This window comes from Dermacentor albipictus, chromosome 2, assembly GCF_038994185.2.
Source record: "Dermacentor albipictus isolate Rhodes 1998 colony chromosome 2, USDA_Dalb.pri_finalv2, whole genome shotgun sequence".
NCBI lineage: Eukaryota > Metazoa > Arthropoda > Arachnida > Ixodida > Ixodidae > Dermacentor > Dermacentor albipictus.
The window spans coordinates 126,097,903-126,117,706 of NC_091822.1; the positions used below are offsets into that span (position 1 = coordinate 126,097,903).

Genomic DNA, 19,804 nt, shown 5'->3' on the forward strand with positions numbered 1-19,804 from the left:
CGCCAATACGCCATCCCAGAGGACTGAACTACGCCCTTGAAGAAAGTTATATATCATGTTTTTGTTTCGCTGATGGCTCGCTAATCGACAACGGCCTCCTCTTCCGCTACGAATGTCAGCAAACGCGAGAGAACTCCTTCGAATTCTTCCCATTCCCTGCGACATACACGTTCAGCGTCACTCCTACCGCCAACGCGTCCGAGAACAAGCCGTCAAGCACGCCTACGGCGGCCACATGGTGAGCGTCGATAAATTGCAGAAAGTAAACTCGGCGTCCTTACGGAACACCGGAACACGGAGTCCTTACGGAACACTGCGGCATCGAAGGAGGCTTTCACCGTCGTGGTCATCGCGACATGCCCAAATCAAGATAGCTTCATAGCCTTTCGGGCTCCCAGGCAGCATTCCGCTGTTACCTCGGACGACATATCCTAGCTTATGCTACACGTATGTCAATACCGGCTTCATCCCAGGCACTTAAAATCACTTTCTGACGAAGGGGACGTGCGGCACTAAAGAGAAAACCCAATACTGACACGTGTACTTGTCTTTACCGGGCGAGACGTTTCACCGCCTAACAAATGTTATCGCACAGCGAAGGACGAGCCTGCATGTATCGTAAGTTTCTGGAATGTTATCGATCGTTCCATCCGCTGTCTGTCGCAGAACATTGTGTAATCTGATTGCATGTGTGCGCGACGCGAATAATGTAGATTTTTGTGGAAGGCACGCGGGTTCCAACGATTACACTGGAACATTCGACGACTGATGCATAAAAGCCGACGCACTTGACCCGCTCATCAGATTTTCGACGATCGCCGACCGTGTTCGCCGCTATCGTTGTGCTATAAGCGCAGCCTGTTTCTGTCGGCACAGGTTCGCCCAATAAGAGTTAGTTTTGTCTTTCACAGTACTGCTACTGTGTTCTTCAATGCGACATCGGTGCCCTTAGCTTTGTCGCACATTTCTTGAACCGCCGTAGATATTGAACCCAACAATTCTGGACAGCAGCTTCACATTTCTAGTCACGCCGTCAGGTGGCGTATCAACCATCGGTATATCAATGTCATCTAAGCGCGAAGCAATGGGAGCTACTGCTGGCCAGCGACCACTGCGAGGACCAAAGTGGTCTCGTGCAGTGAGCATGCCGCGCAGCTGGGGCCGTTGGAGCCCTGGACAAAGGATACCGCCACTGCTAAACCCACTCAAGGGTGTCCAAGAAGACCCTGACGGAATACCACGAAAGACACTGTAAATGGGGACCAATAAATGTTATTCACGATGACCATCATCTTCCTGCCTTGACGCAAGCTCTGACGTAAGACGTAGCAACAGAGAAAAGGAAACGCATTCCATGGACTTCACCTAAATAAGCACTGGCACAGCATTAGCGAGAAATGTTATCTCGCAGGCGAATTCGCAGTTCGGCCATAGTTTGACGGGCAGTGACATAATTCTTTTTACCATCCGCTAGGCGAATTCTCGGCATGCCCTGCAACATTTCTGGCTTGCATACCTGATTCACAATGACGTCTAGGAAATCATATTTTGAGTTTCTTTCACGACACTTCCGCAGTAGTGGCCAAGGATTTGCATACCCCAGTTTTATCGAAAATCGCACATGCCCGTCTTCTCTACTGCGTATCACGGTCACTCTAAATAAGCCGTTGCGCTTGCTATGCCTAGCAGCAACATTTCCTTGAATTACGTATAGTAGTTCTTGCAAGGTGCATAGTAGACATCCATATTTTATATGTTTATGTATATTAAGCGAACAGAGCAATAGACATGTTTTAGATGATAAGTTGATATATTCACAAGGAATTGGAAGGCAAATACTCACACGCCAATCTGTGATACAGCTAAAGCACCCAACTTTTTAGCTGGAATCGTGCAGAGATGTGCACCACGGAGTCCATATTTTATTTTTTAAGCTCCGTTCGCAATGTCCTGCTTGCTTTGTTGCCATGTATTAACGCATAGGCTTGTACTTCATTATAATAATAAAAAATTTCAGCAGGAGATTTAAACAACACAATGTAAATGAGCTTCCTTCAAGATAGAATTGCGTCCCCGCTTTGCAATGGTTTTTTGATTTTCCTGTTTAAAAAAAGTCGCACTTTCACCCGAGCGGTTAAGCGCCGATTGCGATGGCAAATTAGTAGATGCGAAGTAATGATGGTGGTTTTATGGGCCGTATAAACTTGCAAACATTCGCTTACTAACTAAACTAACAACGATGGTGTCACGCCCACACGCGTAAGCATGAACAAATCTCGCTCGATTACCGTGGAAACTAGCTGTCAAAACGCTGGAGCGAGAAATCGCGGCAGCAGCCACCAACGAATTGACCTTCGTGCATCTCTCGCTTCGACGTGAACGAAACGTCAAAAGCACAGCGTATGCGAAGCTATAGCGGCACTACCTGCACTCTGCAAACATCGAAGATTGCTCTGAAGGTGAGGCACGCGCGTCCGCGCACTTAGCCACGTGGCATGTCGTTTTCGAGATATCGCGCCCGCACGGCAGCGCCGTAAGCAGCAGCCGCTGGAGAAGATTATTGTCAGACCATTGTCAGTTGCAACCATTTTCACACATCGCCGACAGAAGACATCGCAGCTGAAGGCGACGAAGGGACTACTTCGGTTTTTGAAGGATACGGGCTTGGACAAGCGGCTGTGACAGTGATATCGCGTACTGCGCAAGAGTGACGGACTGTAACTGACGATGTGTTCGCTGTGTTATGTGCTCTCTCTCTCTCTCTCTCTCTCCTCCCATCTTTCATCTCCCCCATCCCGCTCCCATGTGTAGGGTAGCAAACCGGTTAAGCGAAACTGGTTAACCTCCCTGCCTTCCTTCTCCACTTTTTCCTTCCTTCCCTACTCGGCTCCGTGCCTCGCGCGCAAGAGAGAGGGCGCGCTTGCGGCCTGCCTTCCTCGCTCGCGCACACAAGACTGAGGAGCTTTCGCCCGCTTACGCTCGCACGCTTTCACTCGCACATTCAGCATACGGCACGCGGCGACAATTTTATCGCCCTAGGGCTTTAAAGGGAACCTCACGGCTACGGCGACGGCGATGCCGGTGGCAGAAATGTGCCTGGACAGTCCATATAACTGCTGTCGCAATAATATTCGCAACTCTTCCTACGTTGCATGGATAATGCTAGGCTAGCTTGGCGTTTGTGATAAGCATTAGTGCAATCTAACAATGCGAGGCTGATCTTCCTTGGTGATAATGTCTTACAGTATAGCTACATAGGTTACACATTCGTGTCACACCATTGCACTGCAAGTATAGAAATCGCAGACGTGACCTTCAGTTCGTGTGAACTTTGAGCAGTCAAGCAGCTCGAGGCAGTCTCGATCCGCCTGAAGGGCTCATTACCAACTGCTTATACGGAAATAAAAAATTACAAGGTCTCTTAAGATCTCTCTTAAGAGGTGAACGGCGAAAGCCTACTCTTCCGCCTCTTATCATTCGCCCCTTTCTTCTTGCTTCTTGTCTTTCTCTTCTTTCTTTTACTTATTCCTGCTCACTACTAAGCATTTTTAGTCATTTGTATTCAATTGTGGTCATTACAAGCCGTTGTTAAACATGTTTGTCATATCCGAGTCATTAGTAGTCATTAGAAGTCATTTAAGTTATTATTAGTAATTACTGGTCATTACAAAGCATTTGTAGTCATTTTTAAAGAATTGTAGTGGCTAGAATTTGTCTTTCGACATATTTGTCATTTCGTAGTTCTTACACGTCATTTGAGTCATCACTAGGCATTACTGTTCACTACTAAGCGCTTTAGTCATTTGTAATCAGTCAAGGTCACTTCAAGCTGTTGTTAGACATATTGGTCATTTCGTAGTTACTAGTAGTCATTACAAGTTATTTCAGTCATTATTAGTCATTACTGGTCATTACTAAGCACATTTACTCATTTCTAACCAGTTGTACTTGTTACATGTCGTAAGACACATTGGTCATTTCATAATCATTACCAGTCATTACAAGTCATTTCAGTCATTATTAGTCATTACGGCTCAGTAGTAAGCGTTTTTAGTCATTTGTAATCAATTGTGGTCATTAGAAGCCGTCATTGTATATATTGGTCATTTCGTAGTCATTACAAGTAATTAGTAGTGATTTTAGTAATTACTGCTAATTATAGACATTTCAAGTCATTTATAATCAATTGTGGTCATTACAAGTCGTCGTTAGAAATATTGCTCATTTCGGAGTTATTAAGTAATTAGTAGCCATTATTATTCTCCACCAATCTCTATTATAACGTTATCATTCACTAACTGTCACCATCAATTTGTCATTCTTTAATCTGTCTGCATATGGCATGATGACGCTTCGGCGGACACTCCGACGCTCAGGTGTGCTGACACAAACTTCACCATGAGCCTAGAAAAACTTTCGCCTTAAAATGTGTGCCGTGCAAGCGCCTACGGCTAGGTATTTAACCAGAACAGACCTTTTATGTCCAAAGTCCCCGAAACTGTCGAGGTCGCTGATTATCCAGAGCTGCGCGGGACAGTACCACTGAATAAATTCTACAAAAGAGACAGACACGCGAAATTCTGCACTTCAACTATGGGCTGCAAATTATTTACCATATGGAGAAAAAAAGAAGAGAAGCCCAAACATTTTCACAGCTGAGCCAGGGTACCATAGAAATTCGTGTCCGCCACAAAAACTATAATTATAAATCATTGAAATCTCCGTAAGCATCCACACACTCGTAATCAAGCAAAAATGCAATGGCTCATAGCCCCGTAAGGCAGAGGCTACGAGCACTCAGCAAAGTGAACATAGCTTACGTTCTTTCTGATGATGCATACAACAGACAGGACAGCATGTCGAAAACTTATCAACGGCTCAGAGACCATGAGCGATGGGTCATAACCATGTAAGCTTCAATTCCTCCCCCCTCCCCCTCTATATTGTTGCCCCCTTCCCTTTATTGAGGGATATTTAATGTACTTCATTCATTCATTCATTCATTCGTGGCAATCCACATTGCGTGGGTTATTTGCGATGACACTATCCCTGTGGTCGACTGCGATTTCAATGTGGATGTGTCGTAACCGAAAATGGAGTGGTTTACGCGTTTTGTGTTCCAGACCAATGCCTCCTTTAGAAAGTGCCTGCCGCGTGAGCTTCTCTCTCCTCGTTCCTGCTTTCCAGCAGGGTCGGCTGCGATCACTAGCTGTGGCGGCTGCTCCAAACTTGAGTCGCGTTCCCTGCCTCCGAGATTTTACCGGCGTCTGTTGCGATTTTGGAGGCAAGACCCGCGGTTTCTCGTCAAGTCATTGGTCGAGCGCGCGAAAGCCTAGCAATCGTCACTTCCTCCGCAACAGGAAGTAGGGTCGGCAGCGAGCGCCGTCTCTCCGCGACTACCCCGAACTACAGGAACCTCCGCTCCAATGGGTAAACTAGCGACATGGAAGGCATATAATAAAGGAGGTTTTGTCCAAACATATCGCCTGCGATGCCACACAAATCCGGCCCAGCCGACCATTCAGCGGCGTACGTGCATCGATTTCACATTGCCAAAGTATGCGTTTACACTTGCGGGTATGCCGATCAGTTTGTTATTGTGACCACAAAGCCATTGTGACCGTCGTTATTCAGCGACAATGAGTCATGCCACTAAAGACTTTACCACAAATTTTCTTACCAGGAAGGTTACCGCTCCGCTGGTTATCCACGTTCGCAGGGCGGAATGGCTTTTAACCCCGGTTGGTTCACTGCCGCACTCCTATTTACTCGTTATCTTATGACGTATTAGTTATTATTTACTTGTTTACCTATATATTTACGTACTTTATCTCTAACTAGTCAGGTAAACATCCACAATCTTGGATACATTATTCAGCGATTCTGTCTTCACAGATAACTAGATAGCCACGATAGGTGGTCACTGACTCAATTTCCCGAAATGTAGGCGCCATATATTCTCTACATATTGAAGAAATGAGCAGGTTCTCTCACTTGGCGCAGCCTGCTAAAGTGTCGGGCTGTTCCTAGGGAAACCCTTGTGACGTGGGTGCAACTCCGCCGAGCTTAGAGGAATGGCGCATACCATGTTACCCAAGTTCGCGTTAAAGACGTTCATTGAAGAGCGCCACGCGCCTACTGGAACAAACCAAGTGGCATAAGCTGGCATCAAAAAGGTTCATCAAAGAACAGCACAAACCGAGTAGCACATACCCTTTGCTTCAAATCGGGCTCAAAGCGCTTCACAGAACAACAGTATTTACCCAGTCCCGCATCTGCATTGACCCATGTCGGTGGGTTAAAGGTTCGCTGATGAGTGGCACGAATATACCGATCGCCACATACTCAGTGAGCAAAGTTCGTCAGATGCTTCGTTTCGAATCCGCTTCCCTCAGCACAGCAGCCTGACGTGCGATCCATTCGACTACGGACTACCCAGTCACCCAGTTAAGCGGAAACAATTGTTACATACAAGCATACATAGATGCAGAATAAAACATTGCGGCAAAACCCATCTCTCGATGACTGTCAACGGTATTGGATGTTGCCATTGAATGCGGGAGTTGGCCGACGTTGAGGAGGATTTTGAGGTGAAACCGAAGGTTTATTTACATTATTTACAGTAATCACACAAAGTAGTTCCCAGTAATAAGGTCATTGATCACTGGCAGCAAATCGGATGCTGCAGCCCGTGGCATGAAGAACTAAAAAATGAATGAATGAAGGAACGCCCCTCTCTGCTCCCTGTCTTTCGCTTTTAGCCCCTTCGGTGTCTCGGGGTCACGTCATTTTCGGCCAATCGTAGAGCCCGCTCAGGTGTCGTCATTTTCCTCCAATGGTAGGTGCCCGTGCAAGTGCCGTCACATTCGGCAGATGGGATCGCTCCAAGGGCTCCACTGTCGGATGGGGGACTTGTCACCGGCGTTGCCTTGGTGTTGCTTCTTGGTCTGAAAGTGCTCAGCTGAGGAGATGGGTTGATTTCTAACGAGCTTTCAGAGCTGCAAAACACCTTTTCTCGGGACCAAGATTACCTGAAACCGTGCCAGGCTCCCGTTGCACTTTCGGTAAGAGTCAAGCAGGGGTCGAGACAGTAGCTTGACGGGCGGCACCTGAGTTGGGGGTCGCAAACTTGTCTGATAGGTCGAGGAACGTGTTAGACGCGCCCCTGTGCGCCCTGATTGGAATGCGATGGCGATTGGATGCGGTCAAGGAACTTGAGTGATGCCAGGAAAATGGTCCGTCTATAACAACGGTAAGACATTAGCATCGATCATATAACAACGCCGTGTGTTGCCAAGGTCGAAACAAGTTATACATCAGGCGCGTACTGATGCGGAACTCCTCTTCCACGCTTTTGTAAGAGTATTCGGCGCCATCTAGCGCTGCCGCCACGAAGCCTGCTCCTTTTCCCTGGAATGCACGGTTCGCCGGTACCAGGGGCATAGCGAGGGGGTAGGCGTATATGGCTTCAGCGCCTCCCCTCCGATATTTTTTTCGTGCTGTCAAGCACCGTATCCAACACAACCCCCGACGCCCGAAATCATCTTGAATTTTGTCTAGAATGTCTTTTTCACGCTCGGAAAGACATTTATGAGCGAACGTTGCGAACTCGGGCTGCATTTTGTGGCAACACCCATGCACCTGAAGTCATATAACTGAAGGAGCCCCATGCGAGCACTAAGTCTCAAGGACATTTTGATGGCGAGCGCGCTTGTTGCGGAATCTCGGGTACGCCACGTATTACAAGGAGCGCATGAATATCAATTTCGAAACCTTATGGGTACACCGTTCTCAGAAACTTCTGATGCGAAAGGCGCATTGATATTTCCAAGATCATGCTTTATATGTTCAAATCCGGAACGTTGGTAGTATAATGTTCTCATAAATATTTGACTTCAAAAGTGCATTGACTTTTCTAAAGCACATCAGACCATACAACGAGAAAAGCCAAATCAACACACTATTAGATAACTTGACAAAGCACGCAGCGAGGTGCGATGAGAGGAAGCATTCTGGAGATTTATTTGTGCCGTCATGTCACAGAAAAAAATACCAATTTTTTTTTCACCTGCGTCAAAGCATTTCTGTCAAGGCACTAAAGCCGGCAAAATTAACGACGTTCTCGTTTATCTCTACTTTGACTTTTTTAGCGAGGACACATTAAGCCCCTTTAGTTTTCTGGTTCTCGCTACCCGCGGGCTGCCAGAGCCAGCCAGAGGTGCATGCATTTTTCTAGTCTTTCCCCGACCACCGCGCGGCGCACATAGGTGCGCGTTCATTTTACTCTCGACGAGTGGATTTTGAACTGGCAGTTTTTTCGACGCTTTCTGCCTAGTAAACGATAAAAAGCAACAATGGTCATTCGCTGTCATCCCTGTGGGTACACGAGAGATTAATAGGCGTTCGCCTCGGCGCACCACCTTCACTTCGATGTTACCTCACTTCGATTGTGGTCAACACGCTTTCCTTCGCGTTTTTTTTTTTATTTGGGTGCCGCCGCCCCACACAAGAAAGAAAGAAAATATTGTTATTGTTGCATGCTGAAAGTTCCATTTTTTCACTTCTTTTGCGGAAAGTAATGGGGCACGGTATCCTTAGTTGCCCGATTCTCTTATGTTATTAGGATAGCATTTCTATGGGCACTCCTGGCGCATTCCTGCCGTCGCCGTCATGTTCCGTATAAAGTCCAAGGGCGATAACATCGTCACCGCGCGCCACAGGCTGCATGTGCGGCTGAAAGCGTAGGAGGAGGGATGAGGGAGGTAACGATGGCGGGTCAGTCTTCTGTGCGCAAGAGAGGAAAGCGGGGAAGAAGCGAGTCGCCTTCCGTAGCGCGCGATCTATCGCTGGGAGTGGAGGGAGGGGAAGGGGCAGGCCTTAGGATTTTGTGATCTGTGAATCTGTGACTGCCCAACATGTTTGTCTTGTCTGACGCATTATATACCGTGACCTTGGTTAGCTACGGCGGATTTCTTGCACACTTATACGTGTACTTAAATATATTGTTGCGAGGTATTGTGTATACGTGAAGTGAACTTTGTTGACAATGATAATTTTTCGCCCTTTATCAAGCTGTATCTTCGCATCTGTGTATTTCATAGTATGTTCGCATTTCTAATATAAAGGAGACACAATCTCTCCAATGCTATTCGCTAGGTGCTTGGAAGAAGCAATCAAGCTAGTGAATTGGGAAGGCTTAGGAGTGAGGATCAACGGCGAATATCTCAGCAATTTCCCACTTGCAGATGACATCGTCCTGTTGTGCAACGCTGGGGACGAGTTACAACAAATGATTGAGGACCTTAACAGAGAGAATGTAAGAATGGTGTAGAAGGTTAATATGCACATGACAAAGAAAATGATCAATAGTCGGACAAAAGAACAAGAGTTCAGCTTCGCCAGTCAGCCTTTAGAGTCTTTGAAGGAGTACGTCTACCTAGGTCAATTACTCACAGGGGACCCTGATCATCAGAAGAAAATTTACAGGAGTATAAAAATGGGTTGGAGCGCATACGGCTGACGTCAAATCCTGACTCCAAGCATACCTTTAACATTGAAAAAAAAAAGAAGGTGTGAAATCCGTGCATTCTACCGGTGCTACCATATGGGGCAGAAACTTGGAGACTTACAAAGCAGCTCGAAGATAAGTTAAGCACCGCACAAAGAGCGACGGGACGAAAAATGTTAGGCGCAACGCTAAGGGACAGGAAGAGAGTGGTGTGGATCAGAGAGCAAATGGGGATAGTCGATATTGTAATTGATATTAAGAGAAAAAAATCGACCCGGGCAGATGCACTGCGTAGGTAAGATAACCGGTGGACCATTAGGTTTGTAGAATGGGTGCCAAGAGAAAGGAAAGTCAGTAGAGGACGATAGAAGACGAGGTGGGGTGATGAAATTAAGAAATTCGCAGGCGCTAGTTGGAATCTTCCGCATAGGACAGGGGTATTTGGAGATCGCAGGGTGAGACCTTCGTGCTGCAGTGGGCATAAAATATTATTATTATTATTATTATTATTATTATTATTATTATTATTATTATTATTATTATTATTATTAATATTATTATTATTATTATTATTCAGAAGTTCTGCTTTTTACGTGTGTCTCTATTGCGACTATAATTTCGGTGCAATTACAATAAAAGACGGTGGTGACACCCGCTCCTCCGCAATACGTTGGAGTGAAGGTCAGTCATTGGTATTTTTCCCTGGTCGTTGAATATGCAAAAAATGTAAAAAAAGGTACGTGGATGACAGTGTTTCAATAAAATATTTTGCCTCCGCTTGTACATTTTATGCCCTTTACGTTTTTCATATCAGCTGCATGAACTGCTTTGCTGGTATCGAAGTGATACTTCTTAAACTCGCGTGACACTTTCTTTACTTCTTAAATAGACAAAAAATATGGAAGCATTGATATCAGTTATTTCTGGCGCGTTTGAGGGATCTACGAATGCATTCGTTTATGAAAAAATAAATATTTTACTTGTCTTGACAGTGCGTGGCGTTCAAGAATTTGTTTGCAACATCCTTGGCAGTGCCGATGCAGTTAGTATTCGTGTATTTGATCCTTCGACAAATTCTATGAGGAGGAGGCCAAGCTGTAATTAGTTATAACATAAAAAGTGAATTCGAAAGGTAAAGTAAGGAAATTTTATATTTAAAGGTTACCGCAAGTACCACTTTGACAGCACATCGGCCAGGTAAGCGCTCGGACGCTGTCCGGCTGCAAGATGAACACAGAAAATATGACTGTCGACAACTTCCCGAAACTTATCACAGGAATGAAAAGACAACCTCAGTATACTAAAAGGGAAAAAAGACTAACATGGACGTGATGAACCGTTTGTCTCAATAAAATATTTTCACCATACCGAGAAGATACTATTTCGTAAGCCTGGCTGTGCAAACGGAAGTTTCCATAACGCTATATATTTTATCTAAGTAAACATATAGTCTCTTTAGATGCGTCCAGTCTGAGATTGCTCGAGTCGGCGCATGTATTTGGAATTCCTTAACATACATCACCATAGAGGAACTTCCGCATGTCGCAAAGGAGATAGTCACCACATATTTATCTAATCTGCGGTATTTTTACTCTCCCACAGAAGTTGTAACCTTAAGTTAAACACTACTTCATTATTTTTATTCTGCATTCAAATTAATACATCAATCATATGATATTTACGAAGCATTATTTTGACGAATCCTTTAAAACGAAAAACGTCAAAACCCGTGAACAGCGCAAGGCTGAAACATTCGTTCTGGCTAAAGTATTCACAAACTACTGTAAAAGAACCAGATCATTTTATGTACCGTTCCACTTCAATAAAATACAAGTGAAGTGAAGTGAAGTGAAGTGAAGTGAAGCTTATTTCCAACACCGAGTCGGAGGTTCTTGGGCGAAAAGATGTCGCAGACATCTGGAGGGTGCCCAAGGACCGATTAAACAGCAGCAGACAGATTGCACAAATAATCATCTGAAACGCTGTACAAAAATATAGGCATAATATAATACTATAATATATATAATATAATACACGCAACGCAACACTTTTAGTGCACAGCATAATTGCATATAATACAGATGTCACGAAATCCTTATAAGCACTTGTGCAAAGGCAAAAATAATTTTATACATCAAAATGAGATATATACCAAATAGCAAATTAAGATGTTGTTCGAATGATTCTTACATTTTATATTCTGGTAGTTCGAATTTGGTACAAGTTAAGAATTTGTTCAGTATTGCTGGTATCTGGTATTGAAGAAGACATTCTCCGTAGCTTGCACGTGAAAAAGGAACTGGTAAGGGTTGATTACGGAGAGAGTATCGGGGAGAGCTATCAAATGAATGCTCATAAAGCTTCTTCTTTTTTGTATAAAGTAGTATTTTATATGTATAAAGATTACTTGCTCTAGTAATATCGTGCTTTATGAACAGCTGATGAGTACGCAGTTCGCGAGGGTGCCCATAAAAATTTTCAAATATTCTGAGAACCTTCTTCTGCAACACTTCGAGTCTGTTTAGGTTTTGAACAGTCGTTTTTGCCCATACTAGCGCACAGTAAGACAAGCGAGAGTAGAGTGGCCGTAATATATAGTTGTCTTTAGCCATAATGGAACTAGGTTTGATAACCTGTACAGACAGCCTACAGTTTTGCCCAATTCAGAAGCAAGCCTGGACACATGGGTATTCCGCGACATGTTTTCCTCGAACCAAACACCAAGGAATTTTTGCTTGCGAACGCACTCTAATGTTGTGCCTTGAAATGAGAATTTCAGATTAATACATGGCTTGTTCGTAGGCCTAAAAATAACGTATTTTGTTTTACTTGCGTTTAATGCAAGTTTGTTTTCATTTAGCCACACTTCCAAATGCCTTAAATAATTTGTTACAGAAACTAGAAGACTTTTCATTGAATCAGCACTAAAAAAGACATTCGTATCATCAACATACATAACTAGTTCCCAAAGTATCATAATTCAGGGAAATAAAATATTTTGTACGTCACACGGTTCGGACAAGTGGCTACGAATAGCAGCAGCAAACCATGTGGCAGGAATTTTCTGATGAACTGTCGCTAACAGTTGTGTAAAACAGACTAGAGTATTGTGTTCTTTCTATGCGTATTTTGTTCTTTTTACTTTCCATTAGTGATTGATGACTGCTATTTTTCCAACACATTGACAACTGTGTATGATGAAACAGAGGGATGTCCTGTACATATATTTTGCTGCTATAATATGTTTTTGCTTAAACTATGGCTCGTGCAGGAACAAACACAAGAAATTAGACGAGCGATGGAGGAAAAGTGCGAGGGAATGGAAGGGAGCAGGGATCGAAATTGTGTACTTGTATTATGCCTTGTTGAAGGCAAATACACAGTGGTCCGCATAAAAGCATCGGTTCCTTCACGGACTACAGGTTCCTCTTTGTGGCGCATACAAGAAATTTAGTTTTGCTATTGTACTTCTTATTTTTCTCTCTTCCTATTGTTTCCTCTGTCCTTAGAGCACAAGACTGTGCTATTTGGGCCAGAGCACTGCCCAGTCTCACTCAAAAGCATAATTTCTTTGGCAGGCTGACAAAATATTTGACTATATGGCTTATGTTCTAATAAAGAAAGAAATAAGGATATACTGCAGGCCTCCGCCTTCAAAGCAACAAAGCAATAACCGCCGGCTTCTTGAGGTTTCGTCCCTAGGTGAGCCCCAATATCTGAGAGGCGCAAATGCATGCGATCAAGAGAAAAGAAAACACGAAAATGGTCATCATTGGAGGAGAATGCTGCTGTCCGACTAAATGGGCTAAACACCCAGGGAACCGGGGAATGTTGATATTCTTTACTGTGAGCTTAGCTCATTACTAATAATTCATTCATCAACTTTAAAGCATTCTTAACGTGTGCAACGCAAGCTTTTAATGTAGAATTGTATAGGCTTACTGAGTAATATAAGAATCTACTACCCCAAAGATAGCTATACATTGGTTTAATTTTCGGGTCACAAAATAAACCGCACGAGATTTCAGAAAGTAGCACGGGACCATAGACACACGCAGTGAAATTGGTACCCTTGAACATATCGCCAACGAATGATTCATTCAGCAGGCGGTCTGTTTATAATGGGTTGCCAGCGAGTCCCAACAGACAGGCTGAAGTGAATTACACACTCACCCAAGTGCTAAAATCGTTCGGCGCACTCACAGGAACCAAATCTTTCGATTCCCACACTGCGTACAGCCTGCATTTTTTATTACATGGTATCACTGTGCAGACTGGAGAGGCATTCAATGACAATTGTCTTCACAGCAGAATGCCTCGGAAGACCTTGCCCGTGGGATGACAAACAAGTGCTCCAATTCATTGCTGGAATACCTTCATCAAACAGCGTTGCGTGCGTTTATTTGACGTCTTTTGATTTTTTTTTCATATGCCTCGCGTAAAGCTCACCGAATATTTTATTTTTCTTTAAAAAATAATAATATCACGAGCACCGCACAAAATATCAGACCAAGTCTCCGGCGACGCTAGGTCAGTGGAGACCTTTGCGAATGACTGTACTGTGCGCTTAAGCAAACAAACATTACGTCAGAACAGTACAACGTCTTTCGAGCACAATAGAATTCTCGTAAAAGCATCGGTGATCTGAACAGCATCGGCATTGCGGTGATGTGTCCGACCCAATAACTCGCGAATCTTCACCACACACGTGAAAGAAATCGTAAATTTGAGCAGAGACGCACTCAGCAAATCAAACAATTCAACGTCGCGCGAAGTTTCACTACACATAAAGATCGTAACACGACGGCGATGCGCCAGTTGAATATAATTAATAAACCAAACTTTCTATGCCTGGCTAATTCACACCTGTTTGCGCTGGTTCAGCGCAAACATTCGTCAAGTTTAACGTACTGGCAACGAAGAGCGCACTGTATGACGCGCGTACGTTACACGCACAAATAGTACACGGTAATGTTCGTACTATATCATTAGTCTATGGGGTTGCCCAGCCACGAAGAACAGCCGGTTATTCACCACACACTGAACATGTCGATGGTCACGGAGTCGGCGATCGTCGACCAGCGAAGCACGTAGGTCCGCTAGCAAGGCAGTCCGCGGGAACCTATCTTCCTCAATTTGGAGAAGTGGTCGGTCAAGTCCTTGAACCTCTGCGTGCCGGGCATCGGTGTATTCATATCGTTGCAGCTGTTAGCCCAGTCCTCGCATTCCAAGTCGAAAAGGGACAAGCCGAATTCAAGGTTCTGGAATTCGCTTCTGAGCTTGCAGTACTGGAATATCCGACATCAATATATGTGGTTACAGTTCAGACGCGAATAAACTACGGTGGTCATTATGCAACGTAAACGAGCCTCGCGTGCATTTTACACTCCTCCGGGTAAAAGACACTTTGTTAACTTTCCGTTCTACCCACTTGCGGCTATCCGTACACGTAGCCTCATTTCATACATTGCGCCAGTTTCCACGTATGCGTGCTGCAAGTGACAAGTATGGTGCTCGTGCCACACTGGCGCTCACCGCGGTGGGTTGTCGAAAAGTGCGTCATTTCAAACGCTCTCTATCTGGCGATCTAGTATGCCCGCATAGCCACCCTGCAGAGGCCGGATGGCGCTATGTGCTTTCTTTTGTTTAGTGAGGGTGCCTCGATAATAGCGCGACAAGCGGTACTGTCGAGGCAGCCCACCTCCCCTCTGTACGAACACCGGCCGCTAGGGATGACAGGAAAATGAGACGCCATTCCAAACGACAAAGAGGTTTGCCGATCTCAAACTTACGAAAGTTCACATTGCTTATCTCGACCTGAAGCATGTTCAGTCATACGCAGAACGCGCGCACTTCGACATTTACATATTTCGTACGCTGTTACGTACTTATTCCTTATTACATTAGTTGAATCAATGAGCACGGAGTCTTACCTTCCCCCGATCCCCCATCAAGAGTTCCCTTCCAGTGTTAGCTAAGCTGTGTTTTAGCGCTACTATAAACTGTGGTAAGCTTCAACACCAGCATCCTACCATATCTGACGCTTTCAGAATATCAGAAATCACAAACACGTGCGACAAAAGCAAAGGCGACAACAAACAGTGCCCGTCATTTTTGTTGATGTTGTTGTTTTTGTTGCTGTTGCTGTTGTTGTTGTTTTGTTGTTGTCGTCGTCGTCGTCGTCGTTGTTGTTGTTGTTGTTGTTGTTGTTGTTGTTGTTGTTGTTGTTGTTGTTGTTGTTGTTGTTGTTGTTGTTGTTGTTGTTGTTGTTGTTGTTGTTGTTGTTGTTGACATTGTGTATGCACTTTTTCACATTCGGAGAACAGGAAGCATGCTTACTTTTGAGTGTATACTGCACTCTGGGCGCTAGGCAGTCTAGTCCTAGAAGCCTCCTGATTTCCTTCCGGAATTTTGAGTATAAAACCCGGAAAAAGAATGCCAGATAATCGAAAGCTCTGAAATTTTTTACCTTGGTGCTGACGGTTTCATTTGTATCAAATGTTGCAACCAGAGGCGGTCGGCTGCGACTCGAGCTCTTCACCGTGTGGTAAAGTTGGCGGAGGGTGCTGGAAGTGGCGTAGATTGCCGCTTGCTCATTGCAGAACTGGGGGGGGGGGGGGGGGAGAGAGAGAGAAGGAAAGGTTTAAATCAATGAAACGCTACGAGTCAAGCAAAGGCCCAACACATCGTTATATTCATTGTTACGAGACGAATGCAATACTCGCGATTGCAGGGGGTGGGCTCTGTAGCTTCCAGAATAACTTTCGGTTCATTAGTAGATCACACGAGCTATATGACGTCGGGACGCAGCGGGTTCCCGTGTTTCTTTGGCCATGTGTGCCAGTGGTATTATTGACCGGTGTATTGTACTTTGTACGCCTTTTTAAGAATAATGCAAATGGTGCCACAGTTGGTCACACGCAAATTTTGATGCCGTACAGTCCCTTCCTGGGCTTCGACAGCTAGCAGTGTCGGAAAAAAAGGGAATGTCACGACGCACCTGGACCATAGCCTTTATTCCACTAGGGTTGCCGCTATTAGCGGAAAGAGTTTTCTAGTATATTCCATCTACCTAAATGAAACGGTACACGCCGTGGTTGCTCAGTGGCTATGGTGTTGGGCTGCTGAGCACGAGGTCGCGGAATTGAAAAAAAACACCCGTGTGCTTAGATTTAGGTGCACGTTAAAGAACCCCAGGTGGTCAAAATTTCCGGAGTCCTCCACTACGGCGTCCCTCATAATCAGAAAGTGGTTTTGGCACGTAAAACCCCAAGTATTATATTATTAAATGAAACGGTGTTCCATATATTGTATTTTTATTCTATAAACATACCTAACAATAGATGCGTGAAACTGTGCTACAGTGAAATAGCTATTTGCCGCGTGTACATGAATGCGACAGAAGCGCATCGTATTCATTTTCAACCTCATCGCTTTTCGTGCAAACGAGGCAATTCGCAGTAAGGCGTATAAATGCATCAAATGCGCCAGGCAGATATAGTTTGAGAGGGAGAATACGCATTTCAGCGGCCAGTGTGAACAGAAGTGTATTATCGAACGATGAGAACACATTCGCGGCGGGATGACAACGGGCTCCGCCGCGGCCAACCAACAGGTGGCGGTTGCGGCCTCATTGCGGGACATCAAAACAATGACGACGACTTACGGAGCAAGCCGCACACGATTTCGTTTCACTCCTGAGTGCATTACCCTCGTCGAAACCATATCTTCTTGGCAATGTAAAGATGTTACCATCCATGAGGTACTTTACCCGCTCCATTAGTTGAGCGAAGTGCATTTTGAGGTAATGAAAGCCGAGACGCCAGTGGGGCAGATCCCCTTTACCGGAAAACACACACATCATTATAGGTTTCTTTTGAATTGCCTCTACCTTGTCACTTAAAATTTTATTGTGGCTAAAAGCTTACTGTATTACAATGTAGGCGCTCAACCTGCAGACATGATAGCCTGGCATTTTCTTTTGTGCATATTGAGTGGCACCTTCGTATTCGAACATGAGCCAACAATCTTGCTAATTCAGTTCTTAAATCGTACGTCGCAGTTGAGCGACAACCACCGTTGCGAATTGGTACAGACCTTCATTTTGTGCCTTTTTTTAATTATTTATTTAGTGTGCGTGCGTGCGTGCGCGCGCGCGCGCGCGCGTGTTTTTGTGTGTGTGCGCGTGTGCGTGTGCGTGTGCGTGTGCGTGTGTGTGTGTGTGTGTGTGTGTGTGTGTGTGTGTGTGTGTGTGTGTTTGTGTGTGTGTGTGTGCGCGCGCGTGTGTGTGCGCGTGTGTGTGTGTGCGTGTGTGTGTGTGTGTGTGTGTGTGTTTGTGTGTGTGTGTGTGTGTGTGTTTGTGTGTGTGTGTTTGTGTGTGTGTGTGTCGGCAATAGTAAGGTAGGTAATACAGTCACCACTCACGGCAGCCGTGGTGTTGGGGCGGTGCATGTGGTCCACGCACTTGTCGCCCATGGCATGCCCCTTTACTGGCATGTAGACGCGCGTGCAGAGGGACACAGAGATCGTTAAGGTGGTCTCCGTGACCCACTGTTGCTGCTTCGCCATTCTCTTCATAACATCTTGCTGTGCGGGAAACAAAAAAAAGACGCGATACGGATGATGCAGAGAGGGTCATTCGGCGGAGCAAGCAGATCGGAGTTACTTTTAGCGCACCCCTAAATGTACATTTTGCGGAATGCCGGGTTACCGAGTATATGGACGGCAGTAGCAACGCCTGTGGCAACATCTCGTGACGACCAATTAAAACGCGTTTGAACCGTTCTTCTGCGTCGTGCATGTGCGAAATACATCATACAAGTTTAAATCTGTTAAGTGTTCACGATGAATGAATTATGATGGAAAAGTACCAAATGCTAGTGATGATGTCGTTACCGACGATTTAGAACATTAGTTAAGCTATAGCCTCCTCTATTTTTCAGTATCACTCAGTCCTGACGCAGTGCATGATAGCCAGCGGTCTACTGCGACAGCACCACATTCCCAGTCATTTCACCCTTATTGGTGCTAGAGCGTGCACAATCTCAGCTGGGTGCTGCTTCAGCTCTATGCCCGCCTCTTGTTTTCTGCATGACGTGCGATCACGTGCAATGAAATATAGGGGACGTGACTTTAACAAAGCACCCAAAACAATCAACAACTTCTGGGAAAGTGGCGCCCTCCTAGTGACCCCCCGTTTCGGCGTCACTGGGGTGGCATTTCAAAAAATCATAAGGCTAGGGTTAGGCACAATATGGAGAGTCATTGCATTAATCGGCTTGTTCTCCATTCGTTTAAGCAACATGGCGCCACAAAGGCTGTCGCTCCCGTAACTGCTTCCGCTAGACCGGTAGCCCACTGACGATAAAACGCTGGCGGACAGACTAGCTCGAATCGATCTTTCTGCGGAAGACAGTACCAGGGCACTTATTCACAAAGCCTATTACGCAATAATTGTTCGAAAGAGAAAATGCTACAGAATCCTGATGCTGGATATATTTTTACCGCAGGCCGCCAAGCAATAGCAAAAATCACTTATGAACGAAAAGAGTGGTGGATTCGGCCCCCGGTGGTTACCACTAAGCATAATCCTCACGCCTAAGCTGACGTCCGGTTTTCACATTGCTCTTATACGAAACTTGTCGACCTGCCTTCCTCCATATACAGTACTCTCCTTAGGTGTCCCTTTAAGACCAGGGGTACTATGCACGATCCCCGAGTTTGTCGCTGGCCTGAGTTTGCGCGACAGCAGTCAGTGAAGTATAAACCCCATGCAAGTGATCTTGCGCGCGACAGCGACAAGCGATGCGGTGGGGATGGCGGTCGCGTTCGCTCGTCGCCTGCAAGACGATCCCCGCGCTAGCAACGATTTTGAGCGATGGGTGTTGGCGGTATGAGGGTGGCAAATACTTGCTGAACGTGGCATGATGCGGGCATTAATAAAGTTGATTTGTTTTACTGTAAAGGAGCAGCATAAAATATTGTTATGTTGATATGTTACGTAGGAAGACGCAGACAAAAAGCTACATACAAATATATTTAAAACAAAATACGCCGCACTTGGCCAAGAGGCAACAGCCCGCGCTAGCTTCTAATCGTCGTCGTCTTCACCCTCGTCGCCTGTTTGTCATCGCAAATACTGTTTCGTAGCACTACCCCCGGCGGCAAAAGCGCCGTCCCGGAGCGACTAAAGGCCGGACTCGGACGCAGTGTAGTAGGCCTTGAGCCTACTGACGAGCACGACATCACTAGATGCCAGAGTAGAGGACGAGGTTGAACCCACAGGAGCCATTTCGT

At 45.3% G+C, this 19,804-nt stretch overlaps 2 protein-coding genes across 4 annotated transcripts in view; one reads left to right on the forward strand and one right to left on the reverse strand.

Moving 5' to 3' along the window:
* The window catches only part of LOC135895935 (uncharacterized), a 113,911-nt gene that overhangs the window by 88,666 nt on the left and 5,441 nt on the right, over positions 1-19,804 (forward strand). The window lies entirely within an intron of this gene.
* The window catches only part of LOC135895933 (basic proline-rich protein-like), a 51,457-nt gene continuing 45,532 nt past the window's right edge, over positions 13,880-19,804 (reverse strand). For 2 of the 3 annotated variants that reach the window (XM_065424199.2, XM_065424198.2), the window contains 3 exons: positions 17,933-18,094; positions 15,978-16,112; positions 13,880-14,796 (listed from right to left, as the gene is read on the reverse strand). In XM_065424199.2, the coding sequence (XP_065280271.2) occupies positions 14,608-14,796; positions 15,978-16,112; positions 17,933-18,094 (486 nt within the window). In that variant the 3' untranslated portion in view covers positions 13,880-14,607. The remainder of the gene's footprint in view (positions 14,797-15,977; positions 16,113-17,932; positions 18,095-19,804) is intronic. The other variant, XM_065424200.2, reaches the window with a different exon arrangement.